Source organism: Notolepis coatsorum, assembly GCF_963971535.1.
Source record: "Notolepis coatsorum genome assembly, chromosome: 20".
NCBI classification, from domain to species: domain Eukaryota; kingdom Metazoa; phylum Chordata; class Actinopteri; order Aulopiformes; family Paralepididae; genus Notolepis; species Notolepis coatsorum.
Window position 1 is genome coordinate 50,506,078 of NC_140184.1, and position 21,003 is coordinate 50,527,080.

The 21,003-nt window shown below is 42.6% G+C and overlaps 1 protein-coding gene across 1 annotated transcript in view; it reads right to left on the reverse strand.

Annotated features, from left to right (window-relative positions):
* Positions 1-21,003, reverse strand: part of mmp2 (matrix metallopeptidase 2) — a 77,389-nt gene that overhangs the window by 39,722 nt on the left and 16,664 nt on the right. The window contains exons 6-9 of the mRNA XM_084337401.1: positions 20,405-20,578; positions 17,195-17,368; positions 16,793-16,948; positions 6,740-6,866 (exon numbers count right to left, since the gene is read on the reverse strand). Of these exons, the coding sequence (XP_084193527.1) occupies positions 6,740-6,866; positions 16,793-16,948; positions 17,195-17,368; positions 20,405-20,578 (631 nt within the window). The remainder of the gene's footprint in view (positions 1-6,739; positions 6,867-16,792; positions 16,949-17,194; positions 17,369-20,404; positions 20,579-21,003) is intronic.

Genomic DNA, 21,003 nt, shown 5'->3' on the forward strand with positions numbered 1-21,003 from the left:
CGGCGTTGCTATCAGCTTGGCTGGCCTCTCACACTGATACAATTGGCTGTATCAGGGGGTGGGAAAGCTGAAGGGTGGGTCCTGGGCGTTGTGGACAGCAACCCCTACAGTTCGGTCGGGGCGCCTGCTCAGCGAGGGTTGGAACTGAGGAGAGATAGTGTGGCCTCCCACACGCCACACTCTCCCCGGTGAGAACCTGCGCGGCCAGGTTGGCCTGCCCCAGGCTGCACATGCGTCGGAGGAAAGCATGTGACAGTCTCCGGTCTCCCGGACCAACAGTAGGGGAAAGTACGCAACAACCAGGAAGGGTGGGATGGGAGAAAAATCGGGAAAAAGGAGGGGAAGAAAGATAAAAAAAATAAAAATAAATAAAAATTATTTAATGAACATGTACTAAGAGTAGTCTACTGACAGTGACACACTAATAAAGAAATGTATTTACATCTAAGACTATTTATATAAAAACTCTTGGGTGCCTAAAACTTTTGCACAGTACTGTGTTTTCTATCCACTTTAGCCAAACACACACACACACACACACACACATCAGGGTTTCCGTTAGAAAAAATTGTTGCCGGTCTCCGTGACCTGCAAGATTTCAACTACCGGACAAATGAGATTAATTCCGGTCATAGTTTATTGAGCTTTAAAACAATTGATAGGCAGGCTCATGTCATCCTCAAGGCATGTAGATTTATAATATTATTACTTAAAACTAGGCTACTTTTGCGTATACAGTCATTAATATATTCCAAATAAAATAAGTCCCTCGATACTCCGTCTCCGTGCTGCTGCTGACTTGAAATAAAATAGACCGCGTATGTGGCAGTCGGTCCGACACTGAACAGCAGTCTGTTATAATCACATTTTTATGAGCTAACGAATTCCGTTATATTGGACATTTGTATTAATTATATCAAGCGAAGAACTGAGAAAGCAGAGAGACTGCAACATTATCGTGGTTTGCGTGACTACTCTCTCCACCTCAATGTCACGCGGTCGAAAAGGGCGCTTGTCTATTGGACAGTGGAAATGTGTGTGTGGCTGCGATCCTGTGTGTGCGCGCGCGCGTGTGTGTGTGTCTGTGTGTGTACTGCGGAGCCCAGATCAGCGGAGCCGAGTTTTGACATGGCATTGATCCATTGTTCTATTGAAGCACATTACCTACCACCATCCTCTCGCTAAACAACTTGTAGACCACAGTGTTTTTATGAGTGCCCACAAGTAGCCGTTTTAATAATATAATAAGCCGCGCGCCTCGGTAATAATAATAAGCCGCGTTTTTTCTTCCTTCTTCCCAAGATGCACAGACATAGAGAGAGAGAGAGAGATAGATAGATAGATAGATAGATAGATAGATAGATAGATAGAGAGATTAGATGCAGTGTGCTTGTTTTGCAGTGAGTGCTGCGAGCAGTGGTAATAATAATCACTTCCTATATTTGGTTCGCGTTTGGTCCGATGAAGCGAACCGAGACCTACGTTTTTAAAGCTCTCGCTGACAACGTCGTTGTCATTATTAGAAGCAACGAGGAAACAAATGTAATGATCGTTTCGTTCATCGCATAGGCTATTTAATTTTAGCCTATTTTAATACAATTCAAATAATCAAATTGTGCTTAGACTCAGGGAATTATTTTCACCGGACATTAAGACCGGAGAAATTAAATATGTCGGACTTCAGGAGATTTTGCCGGACAAATACCGGTAATTACCGGCTAACGGAAACGCTGACACACATATATATATATATGTGAGAAAATAATAATCACACACAAAGGGATAATGGCTTATAGCAGACTTAATGATTTTAGAATATTTCAGATAATGAAATTAAATGTTTATATCATCAACTATCCAGTTAGTATTTATACTGTAACGTTTGGCTACTTAAAATAATTGAATGTAGAGAGAGCGAGAGCGAGAGGGCGAGAACGCGCAAGAGAGCCAGCTCCCCCCCCCCCTGGTTTTGTAGGTTTGCGCTTTGAGCGTATAAGCTGCCGTAGGTGATGATGTCACACTCGAATGTCAACACAGGAAGTTGAACACACAGTGATGCGAACTGGATGCGTTATTTTTTTTCGTAGCCGCATTTTGCGGAGACGCTCTCTGATTGGCCACTTCATGTGACATGTGCGCCCAATCGTGTGACGCCTGTTTCTACACCGGTTAAGCTTAGGCACTCTTTCGAAGTTGGTTAAGGTTAGAGTTTGTCTTAGAGCATGGCGATAGAACGCCAGCCCTGATTCCAAACTCTAACCTTAACCAACTTCGAAAGAGTCGCCTAAGCTTAACCAGTGATAAACTAGGCGTTAGGTAGTTTGCAGGCTGTTAGACCCGGAAATGGGCAAAGACACAGCTCGTCACGCCAGTCAGTGTCAGTGGCCAATCAGAGAGCGTCAGTCAGTGGCCAATCAGAGAGCGTCTCCGTAAAATGCGGCTACAGAAAAGAATTACGCGAACTGGATGCGTCTATACTTTAAGCAAGTGGCTTGTCCTTCCGCGTTCCCGTTTTTGCGCTCTGATTGGCCACGCACGTTTCTGGTCATGTGACATGTGCGGCAATCGTGGGACGGCAAGTTCTGCGCCTATTTCCGGGTCTAACAGCCTGCAAACTACCTAACGCCTAGTTTATCACTGGTTAAGCTTAGGCGACTCTTTCGCAGTTGGTTAGAGTTTGGAATCAGGGCAGGCGTTCTATCGCCATGCTCTAAGACAAACTCTAACCTTAACCAACTTCGAAAGAGCGCCTGAGCTTAACCGTCCAAAAACTTGCCGTCCCACGATTGGCGCACATGTCACATGACCAGAAACGTGCGTGGCCAATCAGAGCACAAAACGGGAACGCGGAAGGACAAGCCACTTGCTTAAAGTATAGAAGCGAACTGGATGCCCGATATGAAGAAACGAATAACCAATAAATATGAAGTTATGTTTGAACTTCTGTTGTCAAGCCTCATCAATATTACCCCACCCCCTTTCCTCACAAATGGAACTAGTGTCGTGGAGTCTGCTTTGAGCGTTTACAGGGTTAGCAGCTAACGCTAGTTAGCTTAGCCTAGTTATGTGGGTTAACTTAGTTAGCAGCTAACGTCAGCCCATTGCTCGCGTAAATTAAATTGCATGTCATTAAAGTTCCGCGCTAGTCTGTGTCTAATGAAATTACAATTGCATGTCATTTAAGATCCGCGCTGGTCTGTGTCTATAATGAAATGAGAGGAAAGCTCTGCGCTAAAGCAAGTCTCATCTCAGCCGCGACGTGACAACATATACTCGATGTTCACGATATAGTAATTTACTACATCTCATGTAGAACAAGCCGCGATACATCAAGTATACTCTATCAGGGCTGTACAGTGCGATGATATCGTCGCGAATTGCCCCTTTAATTGGCCGTTGCGATTGGTAAATATTATCTGGGGGCGGGCTTGCGAGTAGTGCTTTCAAGCCTTGGATTCGCATTTCACTCCTAAATTATCCAAGGCGTGTGATGACACGATGACGTCACTCACGCGAGCTGAGCAGTGAGCACTCAGCAGGTATGATCAGCGAGCTGCGGCGTCTGCTCCTCCTCAGCGCTCTCGCACCCGTGGCTGTTGTAAACACTGGGACCAGTAAGTCTAGTAGTGCATGATAGCTTGCGTTAGCTTACTGTTCAAAACGAAACGTCCCATTAAACTAAATAGTTCAGATAGCTCCGTCCTGATATCAATGTCTTATAACACTGAGTCGATGCGTATTCGAGCTGAGGGCACGCTGTATAGTCAATAGGGACCAGCTGCAGCGCCGGAGAATCCTGGCCGTAGCTGGAGGCTACAGTATAGGGCCCAGCTGCAGCTTCGGAGAATCCTGGCCATAGCTGGAGGCTACAGTATAGGGCCCAGCTGCAGCTCCGGAGAATCCTGGCCGTAGCTGGAGGCTACTCAGTACACACAGACAGTGGAGCTCGTTGCATATAGCGAGCATTTAGACGTGTTGCGTGGTGGCGATGTCTCGCAGATAATACAACTACAAGTATGATTATATAATATATATATTTTATTAAAAAAAAATATATATCAATTTTTTTTTCTTTTTTTTTTAAATCAAAAACAATCGATATAAATAATGGTAAAATTGTTATTAAAAAATGTGCCCCTAAAAAATATTTTTTGCCCCTAAATTTCTCATTTAGGGGCAAGTGTGCCCCTAGTGAAAAAGCTTAGCGTACAGCCCTGTCTATATCGCCCAGCCCTAGCTGCAACTTGTCAACTGCACTCTGGTAATGGGTTGTATGGTAATGCTCTGTATGGTAATGGTCTGTATGGTAATGGGTTGTAAGTAGGGATGCCCCGATCACGTTTTTTGCCACCGATACCGATCACTGATCGTCTTGAGCCATATCGGCCGATACCGATACTGGTAGTTTTTGGTTTTATAAAAAAAAATTATATATATATATATATATATACTTTTTAATTTTTTTTTTATAAAATATATATATTATATAATTATACTTGTAGTTGTATTATCTGCGAGACATCGCCACCACGCAACAAGTCAAAATGCTCCACTATCTGTGTGTAGGCCTATACTCTGCTTTGGTCAAATCACATTCAGCATGCCCTCAGCAGGGTATATCTGCGGCTCTGCAGATATACCCTACTCCCTCAGCTAGCCCCGTTCGTGACTGAGATGCAAGCTGGGGCTCGAATACGCATCGAATCAATGTTATAAGACATTGATATCAGGAGCTATCTGTAGCTACTGCTAGCCGGCTAGATAACGTTAAGACAGCGCCTCAGTGAACTATTTAGTTTAATGGGACATTTCGTTTTGAACAGTGAGCTAACGTGAGCTAACGTGAGCTAACGTAAGCTAACGGAGGTATCATGCACTACTAGACTATTGCTGGAGCATTTGTTGATATCAGGAGCTATCAGTAGCTAGCCGGCTAGATACCGTTAGACAATGCCTCATGTATTAAACTAAAAGTGAATAGTTGACTGGGTAATTTTGTTTAAACAGTAACGATAACGTTAGCTCACAGAGGTTGCATGCACTAGAGCAGACTATTGCTGGAGCTTGTTGACACGGGTAAGGGAGGGGCAGGAGGAGGAGGAGGAGCGGCAGTTTGCAGCTCCGTGTGTCTGAGACAGAAGTCAGCGAGTGAGATCTCCGCTAAGAATTGGATCATGTTTTTCGATCGGTTTTCACGATCGGCGAAAATAAAGCATTATCGTATATTCATATTTATACTGAATATCGGCCGATACCGATCGCTGGCCGATCGATCGGGGCATCCCTAGTTGTACGGTAATGGGTGGTATAATAGTAGGCTATCTCCTAGATCTCTCTACCCCAGTGGTTCTCAACCTTTTTGCACCTGAGAACGTAGCTGGCTCTCCAAGTACCACCATATGACCGACGTTAAAATACAGTCTATTCAGCTATGCACAGTTCACGGAGGAGGCAATGTATTCCTAATAACATTATTTATTGTTAACTTTTGTCAGACACAGCCACAATGTACAAAGGGGTAGCACTAGCAAACTCTTCCACACAATTCTCATACAATGCAAGGGGCATTGAGAACATAATAACTAACATTCTCACATAGCAAGTGAGATAATTAAGAACAACTGTATTTCAACAAATGTACTTAATTCAAACATACTCTCTCTCTCTCACACACACATACACACTCTCACACACACAGTAAGTGACACACACACACACACACACACACACACACACACACACACACACACACACACACACACACACACACACACACACACACACACAGTGAGAACATTAATAACAGAATAATAACCATCATTATCACACAGCAAATGAGAACATTATGAACAAAATAACAACTGTACAGTATTTCATCCAAACTCTCTCTCTCTCACACACACAAAGCAAGCATTTGTACTTAATTCTCTCCCTCTCTCCCTCTCTCTCACACACACACACACACACACACACACACACACACACACACACACACACACACACACACACACACACACACACACACACACACACACACACACACACACACACACACACACACACACACACACATGTTATCCATTGACAACTCACATAAGCAGGGCCGGACTGGGGAAATAATTCAGGCTGTGAAATATATCAAATGCAAAGTAGATTTTTCTGGGGGGGATTATTACAGGCTAGCATGTGTCGATGATTAGCAACAACACTGATTTTGATGGATTTTTTGTTTTTTGTAATGTCAGATTTAACAACTCTTTTCAGAAAAGTGGAAGTATTTAATTTTTTATCTGACATATAATATTATAATTTTTTTCCCCCCAAGTACCACCAGCAGGGGGCCCAAGTACCACAGGTTGAGAACCACTGCTCTACCCATTTAAAATGTAATAACACCGGATAATGTAATAACTTGCCAGATAATGTAATAAATATCTGGAACAGATAATGTAACAACTTGCATGTCTTTCTAAAGGAACTCTCTCTCGCGCTCTCATTGGCTGTAGCTCATTGCCTGTCCCCAACAGTGTCCAGATATTTAACCTGCTTGATATGTGATGGTCGTCTTTGATGAATCGGCGAGCCTGTCGGGTGGCGCCTTGGAACAATTAACACATTGATTCAATCGAGTGCCAACGTGCACACGCAGAGCCAACATCGATTTGCCTCTGATCTGAGGCTTTTTGTCAGCGATCTTCAAAACCTGTTGGCAAGTGGCAACATGTAAACATGAACTTACCTGTCTTTGAAGAAGAAGGTCTCTCCTCTGATCTGCGCGACTGCATCAAAGATCACAGGCTCACTACAGATGTCCATTGGGGTGACAGGGCCCTGGGTGGGGGGAATGGGCTGGCCTGTCTGCACACCTGTCAGAAAAGAGATCGGACAGAAAATGTGTCTCTCAAAACGGTGTTGGAGCCCGTTTCTAGTGGGTCTACCCTAGTCTCCAAGACCAAGTCTGACCTTCAGAGATGGAGTAGTCTCCCACTCTCGTTGATTGGCAGTGAACAGCATAAAAATTTACATTCTACCCAAATGTCTCTATTTGTTTCAAAATATCCCTCTATTCCTGTCCCAAAACTTCTTCAAGACACTTGACCAAATGATAGGCTCTTTTTTATGAGGCAACAAAACACCCACATAATCTCCAAAGCTCTCCTTCAGAGATGCAAGCTAAGTGGGGGCGTTGCACTGCCCATTTTCCGCATTTATTACTGGTCTGCACACATTCACAAGGTCAACTACTGGCTTGAGTCTCCTAACACTCCCTGGTGTAGGTTAGAGTCTCGCTACTGCTCTCCATCCTCCTTGCCTGCCCTTATCTATTCTTCTCTGCCTTTTAAACCTAGCCAGTTTACAGATAGCCCAGTGGTTCTTAACACTTTAAGGATCTGGCAGCAATTTAGACGCCATTTTAAGTTCTGTTTTGCATCCACCATGCCCCCCCCCCCCCCATTCTACAGATTCAACTTTTTCTCAGTGGCACAATAATGGTATTAAGACATTTAAGGACCTATATGTGGATGGGGTGTTTTGCAGCTTTTCTCACTTGTCATCCTCCTTTGGACTCCCCCCATCCCATCTTTTTAGATATTTTCAGCTGAGACACTGTACAGCTACCATTTTCCCCTCCTTCCCTTTACTCCCCCCAAACAGCCATGGACCGACCTACTCACTTCAAATACACACCAAAGAGCATCTATCTCAAGGATCTATGACACCCTTATGTCATTCAACGACAGTGGTTTAACCAAAGCTAAAACCAAATGGGAACAGGAGCTGGGGATGGAGTTTAATAATGACTGGTGGGATGAGGCCATAGAGAGAATACACACCACTACGTCCTGTGCTCGTCTCAGCCTCATACAACTCAAAGTACTGCATAGAATTCATTTCTCCAAATCCAGGCTCTCTGAGATATACCCGGAGGTGGAGGATAAATGCAGCAGGTGTCATAATACACCCTGCGATCTTAGGCCATGTTTAGACGGAGAGAGTCTCAGCAGAAACCGCAGAAGTCGTCTTGCGGTCTCACTTTTAATTTTGCGTTTAGACTAGTGTTTTGGGATGGAATTCTGTGTGCAGACGAGGCTGTAAAGACTTGAGACGACGGAGCCCCGCTGTCACACGATTGGCGCAGATGTCACATGACCGTGCTGTGAAGACCCGCCCTACTCTGCCTCTGATTCGCAGACTGTGGGTGGGGGAATGTGATTGGACCAAAGCAGAGTCACTCACAGACAGTGGCTCCAGTCACTAAGGTCGCTTTCACATATAGTTTTGGTGGACTCTGTGCGGTTCTGGGGGTGAAGTTGCAACATTGTTGCATTCTTCATTTGGTTCGCCTGCGTTCACATAGAAATCTGTGAGGCGGACCGAGACCTTCTGAACAATGTCACACGGTCGAAAATGGCGCTCGGCTATTGGACAGTGGAAATGTGTGTGTGGCTGAGAGCCCGTGTGTGCGTGCGCGCGCGCGCGTGTGTGTCTGTGTGTGGACTGTCTGCGAGCCCTCCAGATCAGCGGAGCGAGTTTTGACATGGCATTGATCCATTGTTCTATTGAAGCACATTACCACCATACTCTCGCTAAACAACTTGTAGACCACGGTGTGAGAGCCCACAAGTAGCTGTTTTATTAATAATATAATAAGCCGCGTTTTTTCTTCCTTCTTCCCAAGATGCACAGATATATAGATATATAGATAGATAGATAGATAGATAGATAGATAGATAGATAGATAGATAGATAGATAGATAGATAGATAGATAGATAGATAGATAGATAGATAGATAGATAGATAGAGAGATAGATGCAGTGTGCTTGTTTTGCAGTGAATGAATGCTGCGAGCAGTGGTAATAATAATCACTTCCTATATTTGGTTTGCGTTTGGTCCGCTGAAGCCGAACCGAGACCTACGTTTTCAGGCGGACCAGAGTTCGACTGTTTGGTCCGCAAACCGAGTTCGACACGCATTCACACAAACCCGAAAAACCGGACTATCGAATTCTGGTCCGAAAGTCCGGACCAAACAGCCCCTGTGTGAAAGCGACCTAATAGTTGCGATAGCCGCGGGACTGATTCTTGTGTATTTAAAAGTCAACGTAGCCTTTGTTTACGCTTCTCGGTTACTGGCGCATGCCTGTGACGTAAGCAGTACGCGACGAGAGCCTTGACAACCCTTTCGTCATAGTTTTATGCGGTTTGACAGTTTAGATGATAGCGCAAAGGTTTATCGTTTCTAGGAATTCCACCCAGGAAGGTGGTCTCACTTTTTTGCGGATTCTCCCCGTAAAAACGCTGTTGCCGTATAAACAAAAGGCACATCCGAAAAAATATTTTTGCGGATTCACCTGCTAGCGTTTCCGTCTAAACATGTCCAGAACTCCACACCTACTGGAGTGGTATTTTCAACACTTTGTCCACAGTACTCAATTTAGATCTGTTGCCATGTCCACTGATAGCAATCTTTGGAACCCCTACTGAGACACTAGCTCTTAACTCTAAACAAAAAACAATTATCGCATTTACATCTCTCTTAGCGAGACGCATTCTATTGTTAGACTGGAAATCCGCCAACAGTCCTTCCATAGCACAATGGCTCAACAGTGTCATGTTCTTTCTCAAACTTGAGAAAATAAAATACACTATCAGGGGTTCAAGTAAAACATTTTACAACATATGGCAGCTCTTTATACGCCATATTAACGAACTACAGCATCTGCCTCCCAGTTGATCCCAAAATTCACCTGCTCTCTCAAATATAGTCTTGTTTGCTGGGTTTCGTCTTCCCATGTGAACTGCACTGCTATGTCTGTCAGGCCTCTCCTTTTTGGGTGAGCTGACCTGGTGTCCAAGGGGTCGCTCCTTACTGTGTGAATTGACCTGCTGGATCTATCGGAGCTCTCCTGTATGTCGAGCGGACACTAATTAGATGCTAGATCTCACCCCAGCCACTCCCAATAGTTAAGGACTTAGATGAAGCTTCTGTGTGTGAATGTGTGTAGGGGGGGGGGGGGGGGGGGGCGGGGGGTGGGTTACTAGGAGGGCTCAGTTTGTTTATTGTATCTTCATTTATTTAATTAGTGTATCTGTATTATATATTTTTTTGTATTCGTATTTCAATGTCAATCTTTCAATTTCAATGTCTTTTTGTCGTTTGTGTAAAAGGGGAAAAGGAGCAATAAAAATATCTTTAAAAGAAATTATAAAAAATAGCTGTGGAAACCCTTTGTGGATTCGGCCCTTAACCCCTTCACTGCCACGCAACAGCGGGTTAACCCTTCCACTGCCACACGACAGCGGGTTAACCCTTTCACTGCCACGCGACAGCACTGCCAGACTTTTAACTGAAAGGGTTAACCTGCTGTTGTGTGGCAGTGAAAGGTCTAAATAAAAAAATAATTCCAGACCAGCAACAGACCTTATTTTAATTTAATTTAATAATTTGATTCCCTACCTGGCTACTCCACACCCAAGAGAAAAAACTTTACAAACCTGGCAGTAGGCTACATTAGGTAAGCAGTGTTCCTAGCTACAAAAGGTTAGCTAGTTCCACTAGCACTGAAAATTGTGATTTTGGCTGGATAGGATTTTCTTTTTGAGATATTATCATATTTGCCTCTACAACTACTATAGTTTCATAAAAAAAATATATAAAGCAGTCAACAAAAGTAAATATAACATGTTAGTGTTTTTCATATAAGCTCACTCACTCTCTCACACACACACACACACACACACACACACACACACACACACACACACACACACTCACACACACACACTCATTCACTCACTCACTCACTCACTCACTCACTCACTCACTCACTCACTCACTCACTCACTCACTCACTCACTCACTCACTCACTCACTCACTCACTCACTCACTCACACATGGACGTGTTTGTGGGACATTTTCTAGAACACATGTCATGTACAGGTCATGTAGGTGCTTCTAGTGACACTTTTCTCTGCATCTCCCAAAATCATCACCTCAAATGGCAATATCCCGTTATAAATTGCTAAATAATATTAACAACGCAAAAACCTACACGTGGGGCGGAATCCACAAAGGCTTTGCGCTGCTTTTTCCGAAGCATAGCCGGTGCATCTCGCTCTCAAATGGGTGAAACGAGGTTGCTCATGCGTAACGTCGGCTTTGCGTCCGTGCAATTGCCGTATATTTAAATGAGGTAAAATGGGCGGAACAAGGGTGCTTTCTATGTAAATGAGCCTCTAAACAGGTGATCATGGCAGCAGTAATTGTGCAGACAGGCATGACCGTGAAAGAATATCGAGAATATCTCGAAGGACAATATCAAATCAAGCGCATGCAGCGATCCCATGCAATCGTACTCATTATCTAAATATCGTTATATAACGTGAGATTCAGATTCAGATTCCTTTATTAAGCCATATTGTAACCATTGGTAATTGTCACAGCGATACAGTGTATGCATTTTCCCATACATTTTCTTTTCACATAACAAGACACAGGACAAAGACAGTGCAGTGCAGGATCTATCATTTGAATTCTATTATTTTGCACTCCTCTATACATTACGAAGTAAACTAAATACAATACAAAATTAACGGAATACTAAAGAAAATAGATCTTATGAGTTATAATAGGGCTGGGCGATATAACGATAACGATAAATATCGCGATATATTTTAATAATTGATATCGAATGTCGAAATTTTAAAAAAATCGAAAAATCGTTTTTTTTTTGTGACCTGCAACAGGGCAGTTTTCAAACCAGAGACAGTGGACAGACTTGTCTTTCTTGCCTGCAACTTAAAGTAATGGCTTTGCTTGTCCAAATGACAATACTGACCAAATTGAGATTTATTTTTCTCTTGTCCATTTATTTTGTTTGCTTTCTAATTTAAAATACAGTTTGAAACCGTCTGTACACAGTAGGCTATGTGTGCTAGCAGAACTAGACTCCAGTCACGAGTCACGGTGCACATGTGCGGTGGTTCGTCCACCAAAAAAGCGCCAAAAGATCGAAAATAAACTAGCAGGGCCAGAATGTTCAACTCCCCTAGAGCCACAGCCAGCAGAGAAGCCGGTTTACTTTTGCTTTTAAACCAGCAGTGTGAGGGGATGTAACACTAAAGATGGCGGCAATGACAAAGAATTGCTGCAAAATAAACATACATCTGTTTAAAAAAAAAGAAAAAAGAAATTATACTTATAACAATTTCGATAATTATCGATATCGAGAAATATGATAACATTATCATATCGTTATCGCGATATGATTTTTTCCCATATCGCCCAGCCCTAAGTTATGAACAGTATCTAACTAGTTCGAGAAATATAGCCAATAGCCTTCGTAAAGGCGTGATTTATAAATAAGGCTAAGCACAGCAATTTCAAATGCTTGGTTCTGAGATGATCAATACAGTAAACATTTATTTCTGATATAGGTGCTGATCAGCAGTAATGCAATGTCATGATTATTATTATTCTGAAGTTATTATTATTATTATTCAATTAAAAATGTATTAATAATTAATTAATACGAACTCCTTTCCTTCACTATAATCTAATTATGAAATCAGATATAGGCCAGGGCTTTACAACTTAATAAAGAGATTGAATACAATTAAATGGGATATAAACGGAATTAAATATGCACAATATAATTAGAGCACTATATTCTTTCGTTGTATATGGTATACATTTAATTTAGTTTCTATCCCATTTAATATATATTCAATCTCTTTATTAAGTTGTAAAGCCCTGGCCTATATCTGATTTCATAATTAGATTATAGTGAAGGAAAGGAGTTCGTATTAATTAATTATTAATACATTTTTAATTGAATAATAATAATAATAACTTCAGAATAATAATAATCATGACATTGCATTACTGCTGATCAGCACCTATATCAGAAATATATCGGTATCAATTGATATCGGTTGATATCGGTATCGGAAATTAAGAGTTGGACAATATCGGTATATCGGTATTGGTAAAAAAGCCAATATCGAGCATCCTTACATTAGATCTATTTTCTTTAGTATTCCGTTCATTTTGTATTGTATATTTGTATTTTGTTTACTTCGTAATGTATAGAGGGGGGGGGGGGGGCAACAACAGTCAGATTTTGGTGGGACAAAGTGGAACAGATAGATAATATAAATTCTTTAATTAGAATAACTGGTCTTCACCGAATAGATAAAGGTTAAATACAGATTAAAATACAGAATTAGATCTCTCTGCATTCGAAGGAACGGCATGTGTAGTTTGCCGTTCTTGGTTTTAACTGCAGGTTTATTTTGACTGCTTTCCATCTTGATTTCTTGATTTCTAGTTCATTTTCTTTTTTTGGACAGCGCGCTATGATAGCACGCACATTTTTTACACACACATTTCTGCCAAGAGCGCTGTCAGGGGTGCAGAGTGCAGACTGCTCGCGAGCCACACATATTGGGCGTTACATTCTCTGGATTCCGCCCATAGTCGTGCTGTGGGTCTGGACGGTTTCACACTTGTTTTCACCTTAACGTGTAGTGCTGGCACCAAATCTGACATGGTGCTTCTTAGCTAAAATAGATGATTATTTGTATTTTTTATATACATTTTATGGGGTATTTAGCAAAATATATTTTGTTTTGCCATAGTATACATACACATTTTCTTTTTTTAAATAACTCACCACTGAAACACATTTAATTTAATAACTCTTTAATTACCAACTATTTAGTTATTAATCACATTGAAACTCTGACAACAGTCAGATTTTGGTGGGACAAAGTGGGACAGATAGATAATGTAAATTCTTTAATTAGAATAACTGGTCTTCACCGAATAGATAAAGGTTAAATACAGATTAAAATACAGAATTAGATCTCTCTGCATTCGAAGGAACGGCATGTGTAGTTTGCCGTTCTTGGTTTAAACTGCAGGTTTATTTTGACTGCTTTCCATCTTGATTTCTAGTTTATTTTCTTTTTTTGGACAGCGAGCGAAACTTGATAGCGCGTAAAGAAATTTCACACACATTTCTGCCAAGAGCGCTGTCAGGGGTGCAGAGTGCAGACTGCTCACGAGACACACATATTGGCAGTTTTTTTTTACCTCTGGCCGGTTGGACTGCAAAAAGGATTTCCCAGTTATCGATCGCCATCTGGTAGATCCATATGTCCATTGGCTGATGACATATTCCTTTACTGCATACTGAATTCAGCGTCCCAAAAACTATTCTAGGCCATCGGCTACACGCATAGCTTTAGGCTAACAGAAAAGCCCATTCATACTAAAAAAAAAAAAAACACCGGTCTGTAACAGGGAACACTGCATTATCGAGACAGTGCCCCTACGAGGATCTGGCCGGTAATGCACTTTTCCGAATTCCAAGAGTAGGGTAAATCTGCAGTGTCGCTCTGTGACATTGAGTAGGATATTACAATGGAATAAAAGCCCAAACAACCTTGGCCATCAAGCGTTGGATCCGAAACACGTATATATACGTGGTTGGCCCCGAATGTGTTAAGGCATATGTGCAAGAATGACCATTCAATAATGTACATTTGAGAAGTAGTGTCCTTTCTATCAATTTGACTCCTACTGAAATGTTCACACAGCCATTTGTTTTAGTGAGACGTGTTTTACGGTCATTGAAGTGAACCCTGGGCATGGCTATGTTATGGACAGCTATGAAAACTTCCAGTAAGTGTGTCCATGACCCTCCTAGCATGTTGTAGAAGCCTTAATACGGATGGTGCTGAAGTATTTTGATTTGGACCTCTTTCAGTTAGTGGTTTTCCAACCCTTACTTGTGACTGCACACATTAAAAAAGTCGAAATTCCACAGAGAGCTTGTCATTGTGAGGATTGGTTCATTCCCCGCCACAGGCTTCTTAAGGTACTGTGATGATTGGTCCGTTCCCCGCCACACGCTCCGCTCCTTTAAGGTACTGTGTTGATTGATGCATTCCCCGCCACACGCTCCGCTCCTTTAAGGTGCTGTGTTGATTGGTGCATTCCCCGCCACACGCTTTTGGAGCAAGTATCAATTCCAGCGCGCACCTGTCATAGTTTTTGATTAGCGCCCCAGAGGCTTTTTATACTGGGACTTCCCTTCAATCGATGTCGGTCGTTTTGGAATACAACTGCTTTTGCCTGCTTTTTCCCCGTTGCTGTGCCTCGTCTTCTTTCCCTCCAGGACTTTCTGTGGAGATACGCTGAGGAGAACCTTGTTCCCCGTTTGGAGCTGCGCCTCGTTTACCCGCTTTACGCGTTTGCGCTTGGGTGAGTTGGAACCAAACCCCTCTGGATTATTCTGTCTGTGTGTGTGACGAACACCGAAGATTATCATTTTTGCTTGCACTGGACTCAGTTGAAGTGTGTGTTTTGAAGAGACACTGAAGATATCATTTCTGTTTGCACTAAACTCAGCTAACTTGTGTGTTGTGGAGAACACTGAAGATTGTTACTGTTCATTGGTTCTGGACACAGCTAAGGGAGGAGGGAACCACACTGCCTCTGTGTTTCGTTGGACTGTTATTGATATCTCTCTCTCTCTCCGTTTTCCACCTCGAGTTAAAGCTGGGAGTATCTGCAGAGCCGCTACAACGTCAAATACCGATTCCCCACTGCTATCACCAGGAGGATCTGCAGAGCCGCAGAGAACTCTGCCGATGGCAGTCTCCCTTGTTGTTTCATAATTGTTACTTTACCCCTTTTGTGACTCTGTAAATAAATACGCCCTAGTATTTGGCTTACTCTGAACTTCCTGTCTGTGCCATTGCGTTTGAGGTCGGTTCAAACCCTAACATTACGACCCGACCATGACGACCTCAGCCGACACAGACAGGGTCAGAACAGCGTTGGCGGTCCAGATCGAGTTGGTCAACGACACTGAAGATATAATTTCTGTTTGCACTAAACTCAGCTAACTTGTGTGTTGTGGAGAACACTGAAGATTGTTACTGTTCATTGGTTCTGGACACAGCTAAGGGAGGAGGGAACCACACTGCCTCTGTGTTTCGTTGGACTGTTATTGATATCTCTCTCTCTCTCTCTCCATTTTCCACCTCGAGTTAAAGCTGGGAGTATCTGCAGAGCCGCTACAACGTCAAATACCGATTCCCCACTGCTATCACCAGGAGGATCTGCAGAGCCGCAGAGAACTCTGCCGATGGCAGTCTCCCTTGTTGTTTCATAATTGTTACTTTACCCCTTTTGTGACTCTGTAAATAAATACGCCCTAGTATTTGGCTTACTCTGAACTTCCTGTCTGTGCCGTTGCGTTTGAGGTCGGTTCAAACCCTAACAGTCATTATAATCCTATTTACAATGTAACCACAGTAATATTTGCAGTAGGGAAAAAACTCAGAGTAGCAATTGATAGGCATCTTTTCTCACTGCTTAATTGAGTTGAAAACATCATATTTCCTGAATTTCATGGCATCAACTGAATCTGCCAGATAAATGTAGTCTTGTCTCAGACAAGTTTGGAATTGTTTTTACACAACAAGCACAAACCTATATTACATGATATGACAGAGAAGATAACATTTCAATATCCAATCTATAACCCCTATGTTGGTTTTAAACACATTCCCAAAGACCAGCTACTACAGTATGTGGATGAAAGTGAGGATTTGATGGGTTTTGTGGAGATGAAATTTCCTAAATGCAATCAACTGCTAATAGGTGCAAGGATCTTGACATGCGAATAACAATGTAAGATAATCTCTCTCTTTTACATAGAAATGCTAATAATATAATTCTGGCATTAATACAGTAGATGTCTACAGTATCTTACCATAGAGAAGCTGGATGCCTTTGACGTCATCGTTAGACAGTCTGAAGTTCTTGGTATAGGTGTAGATCGGGGCCATCAGTGCTCCGGTATCCTCAGAGTGCTCCAAGCCCAAGGCGTGGCCAAACTCATGGGCCGCCACCAGGAATAAACTGTAGCCTGGGAAACATTCAAGCAACCGGCATGAGCAAACGCTACATTATCCCCAGTAGTTATGAAGGAACTTACCATATCATCCAATGAGCATGATAGTGATGTCATATAAACAGACAAACCTTCTACAGACAAACAGCACTTGTGTTTAGATTATTTAATATGAACGTCTCCTTGGGTAAATGAAAGAAAGCAATAATACAAGAACATTAGCTAACAGTGACACAAGCTAACAGTGACAGTGGTTCATACCTTGGTCAGGGCAGAAGCCCCACTTGCGGTCATCGTCGTAGCTCCTGGTGGAGGCACACCACATCTTGCCATCACTGCGTCCGGAGGAGGTGCAGGCATCGTACGTGTCTCCCAGGAAGGTGAAGGGGAAAACACAGGGGCTTCCCTCTGAGTTACCTCCCACTGTCGACATGGCTGTATGAGGGGCATTGAATAAATTACATTTTTCAGAATGGAATAATTCAATTTTTTTTTTTTTTTTTGTTAAAGTGTAGAACTATGCTCTCATGGTGCTTTAGAAGCTCGCCACATTTTCACTCCAAAATAATATGGTTTGTGGCCCACTGACAAATTACTGTACTGAGAAATGAGTTCAGAACGATGTTCAAAGCGGCATCATTAAAGCAGTTGCACAAGATGCCCAACTTCAACAACTACAGTAATCCATCAGGCAAGACACCAAAAAAAAACAACAAACAAAAAACACTTGCCCTAATTGCTTTTCCTTCACAGACAGATAATCCTCTATCTGGCAAAAGACTGTGTTTTCTGTTGGAGTGCCACTTCATGTTTCTTATTCAGCACTAGCCGACTAGGCTCTACAGCACAGCTATATTCCCAGCCAGTCAATTAGAAACAGATGAAAATCCCAGTTGCCTCTCTCTCTCTCTCTCCCCTCCCCACTATACCCCGACCCCAGCTCCACTGACAGAATGGAAAACAAGCAGCAGCACCAGCACACACAGACAGACAGACAGACACATACACGCACGCACGCACACACACAACACACACACGCACGCATGCACACACACACGCACGCACACATACACACTGTAAACTGCTTTTTACAGTCACTCAGTATGAAAACCACAACTGGAATGTTGCCGAGGTGGTCCAATACACACAGGCATCATGAACTGTGCAACAAATAAACATCATCAGATAAACATCCTCTCAAACGTGCACACATGTACACATGATTCACACACACACACGCCCACTGTGATGAAAAGCTGTGATGCGCGACAGTGCTTTGTGTTACACTGAACATTTCTAGTAAACAATGCCCTATTTGATGTTATATATTTTGTTGACAGCTTCTGTACATCTACTGTGTGAAGTAGAGTGAATATGAAAGGATGAAAATGAAAGAGCAAATGCCATGATGGTCCCTTATCTTAGCAGCCAATCACATTATTTCAGAAACCACAGTAATGTCTAATCAAATATCCTTGGAGGTGGTAAGTTATATATAGAGATGTTCCGATACCATTTTTTCCTTTCCAATCCAATTCGATACCTAAGCTTTGGGTATCGGCCGATACCAATACTGATCCGATACCAGTGCATACATTACATTTTTTTTTTTAATAATATAAATTATATATATATTTTTCTTTTATATACAGCTACTGTTTTATATATACTGTTTTTTTAGTAATAACTAGAAAGTAATGGTATTTATTCAACAACAGGTGATTGTATAGATTTGTATTAGTATCATTAATCAATGAGTGGGGCTGCAGCACTGCAGATATACCCTACTCCAATGATCCACACGGACATTATTAGTTGCTGCTAGGGATGCCCCGATCGATCGGCCACCGATCGTTATCGGCCGATAATCAGTATAAATATGCGATCGGTGATCGGTGATAATGCTTTATTTTCGCCGATCGTCAAAACCGATCTCACTCGCTGTCGCTGAGTTCTGTCTCAGACACCGGGTGGTGCGGCGTCTGCTCATCCCTCCAGCCCCTCCCGCACGCATGTAAACACGGGTCTAGTAGTCTAGTGGGACGGGACACAGGAGGACGGCGTCTCCCTGAGCTAACGTTAGCTTAGCTACCGTTACAAAATGACCCAGTCAACTATTCACTTTTAGTTTAATACATGATGAGGCATTGTCTAACCGAACGGTATCTAGCCGGCCAGCTACCGATAGCTCCTGACATCAACAAACGCTCCACAAAGTCTAGTAGAGACGTGTATGATACCTCAGCTAGCTCACGTTAGCGCAAGTTAGTTCACTGTTCAAAACGAAATGTCCCATTGAACTAAATAATTCACTGAGGCGTTGTATTAACGTTATATATCCGGCTAGCAGTAGCTACAGATAGCTCCTGATATCAATGTCTTATAACACTGATTCGATGCGTATTCGAGCTGAGGGCATGTTGTTGAATGTGATATGACCACAGTAACGTTATACCAATAGGGTCCATCTGCAGCTCCGGGGAATCCTTGCCGTAGCTCGCGGCTACTAGAGTACACACAGACAGTGGAGCTTGTTGCGTGGTGGCGATGTCTCGCAGATAATACAAGTACAAGTCTAATTATATAATATATATATTTTATATAAAAAAAAAAAATTATATATAAAAAAAAAAAAATGTAATCAAAAACGATCGGTATCGGATTGGTATCGGCCGATATGGCTCACGACGATCGGTGATCGGTATCGGTGGCAAAAAACGTGATCGGGGCATCCCTAGTTGCTGCACTTGCTACCAGAAGGCTCCGGTTCAGTTAGTAGTAGAGGCTCTGTTGTGATTTTTGCACAATAAATATTCAACATTCTCTTTTGAGACTCCGCCTCAGACTCTTATCATTTGGCACTAAAAGCTAAACATCGTCACCGATATGGCTGTCCGCAACATGTCATTAATTGTGTACGCGAGGTGGTTCAGTGACGACGCTAACGTGAGCTAGGTTAGCTAGCATGAGCTACCGGCAGATGGAAAGACTAACGTTACTGGTGAAAATGTGATTTACGTTGGAATACTCCTTTGCCAACTTGCTGTACTTTGCTTGCAGGTCTGCAGCCATTATTGCTGGATTATGAATAGCCCCAACTTTAGCCAAGGTAACGTTATGGCTAAACCTTTAACGTTAGTTAACGCTAGCTTTCGGTTAGCTGTTCAATGCTAATAACACCACCAAGCGAACCCATCTGAGCTCCCCATCAACACCGCTCTGTCGGGAGGATGGCATTTAAGAAAGTATCTGCTGTTAAAATGACAAACAGCATTGACACTTTAATTCACGGTCGGTTAAACACACGTTTGTTTTATAATGCTCACTCAACAGACCGCAGTGTTGTTGATAAATTACGTGGTATCGGAGCGCAGCATTAGAGGGTACTCGCCGATACCGATACCAGCATTTTAGGCAGTATCGGCGGCATTTCCGATACTGGTATCGGAACAACTCTAGTTATATACCCACCAGTTTCAGGGCAGAAGCCATAGCTGGTGTCGCGGTCATAGTCGTCAGTGGTGCCACACCAGCGGTAGCCGTCATCACGGCCCTGCGTGGTACAGCTATCATACTTCTCCCCCAGGAAAGTGAAGGGGAACTTGCACGGGGCTCCATCTGCGTTTCCACCCAGGGTGAACAACACTGTGGAAACAGAGCACATTTATATCTTCACTCATCATGTTCCCGTTGTTTCCTACCACCTGGTACACGTGTACTTTGGGAGTGGATTATAATGTTTCTGTGATCGTACCAACACCACAGACAGCAACATGAAACAGATAAACAAAATGGTTGACAATGCCTGCTGTCTGAAAGTGGGACAGCGTCTTGTAGAAATGAGAATACTTCAATAAATCCACTCCAAACAAAAAACATCAGGTTCCTGGCATATATTCCCACCTACTTCCTCCCTGTCCAAAATCAACAAAACGGCTTCAAATATATTACATTCTTATTTGAGGCAGCCAGCTGTTTGCAGTCAGAAGGAAACCAGCTTTAATGTACAAGCTAAAATACTTGGAGATGTTTTGCTGGATACAAACAAATCGTGGTATTGGGGTTGTTTT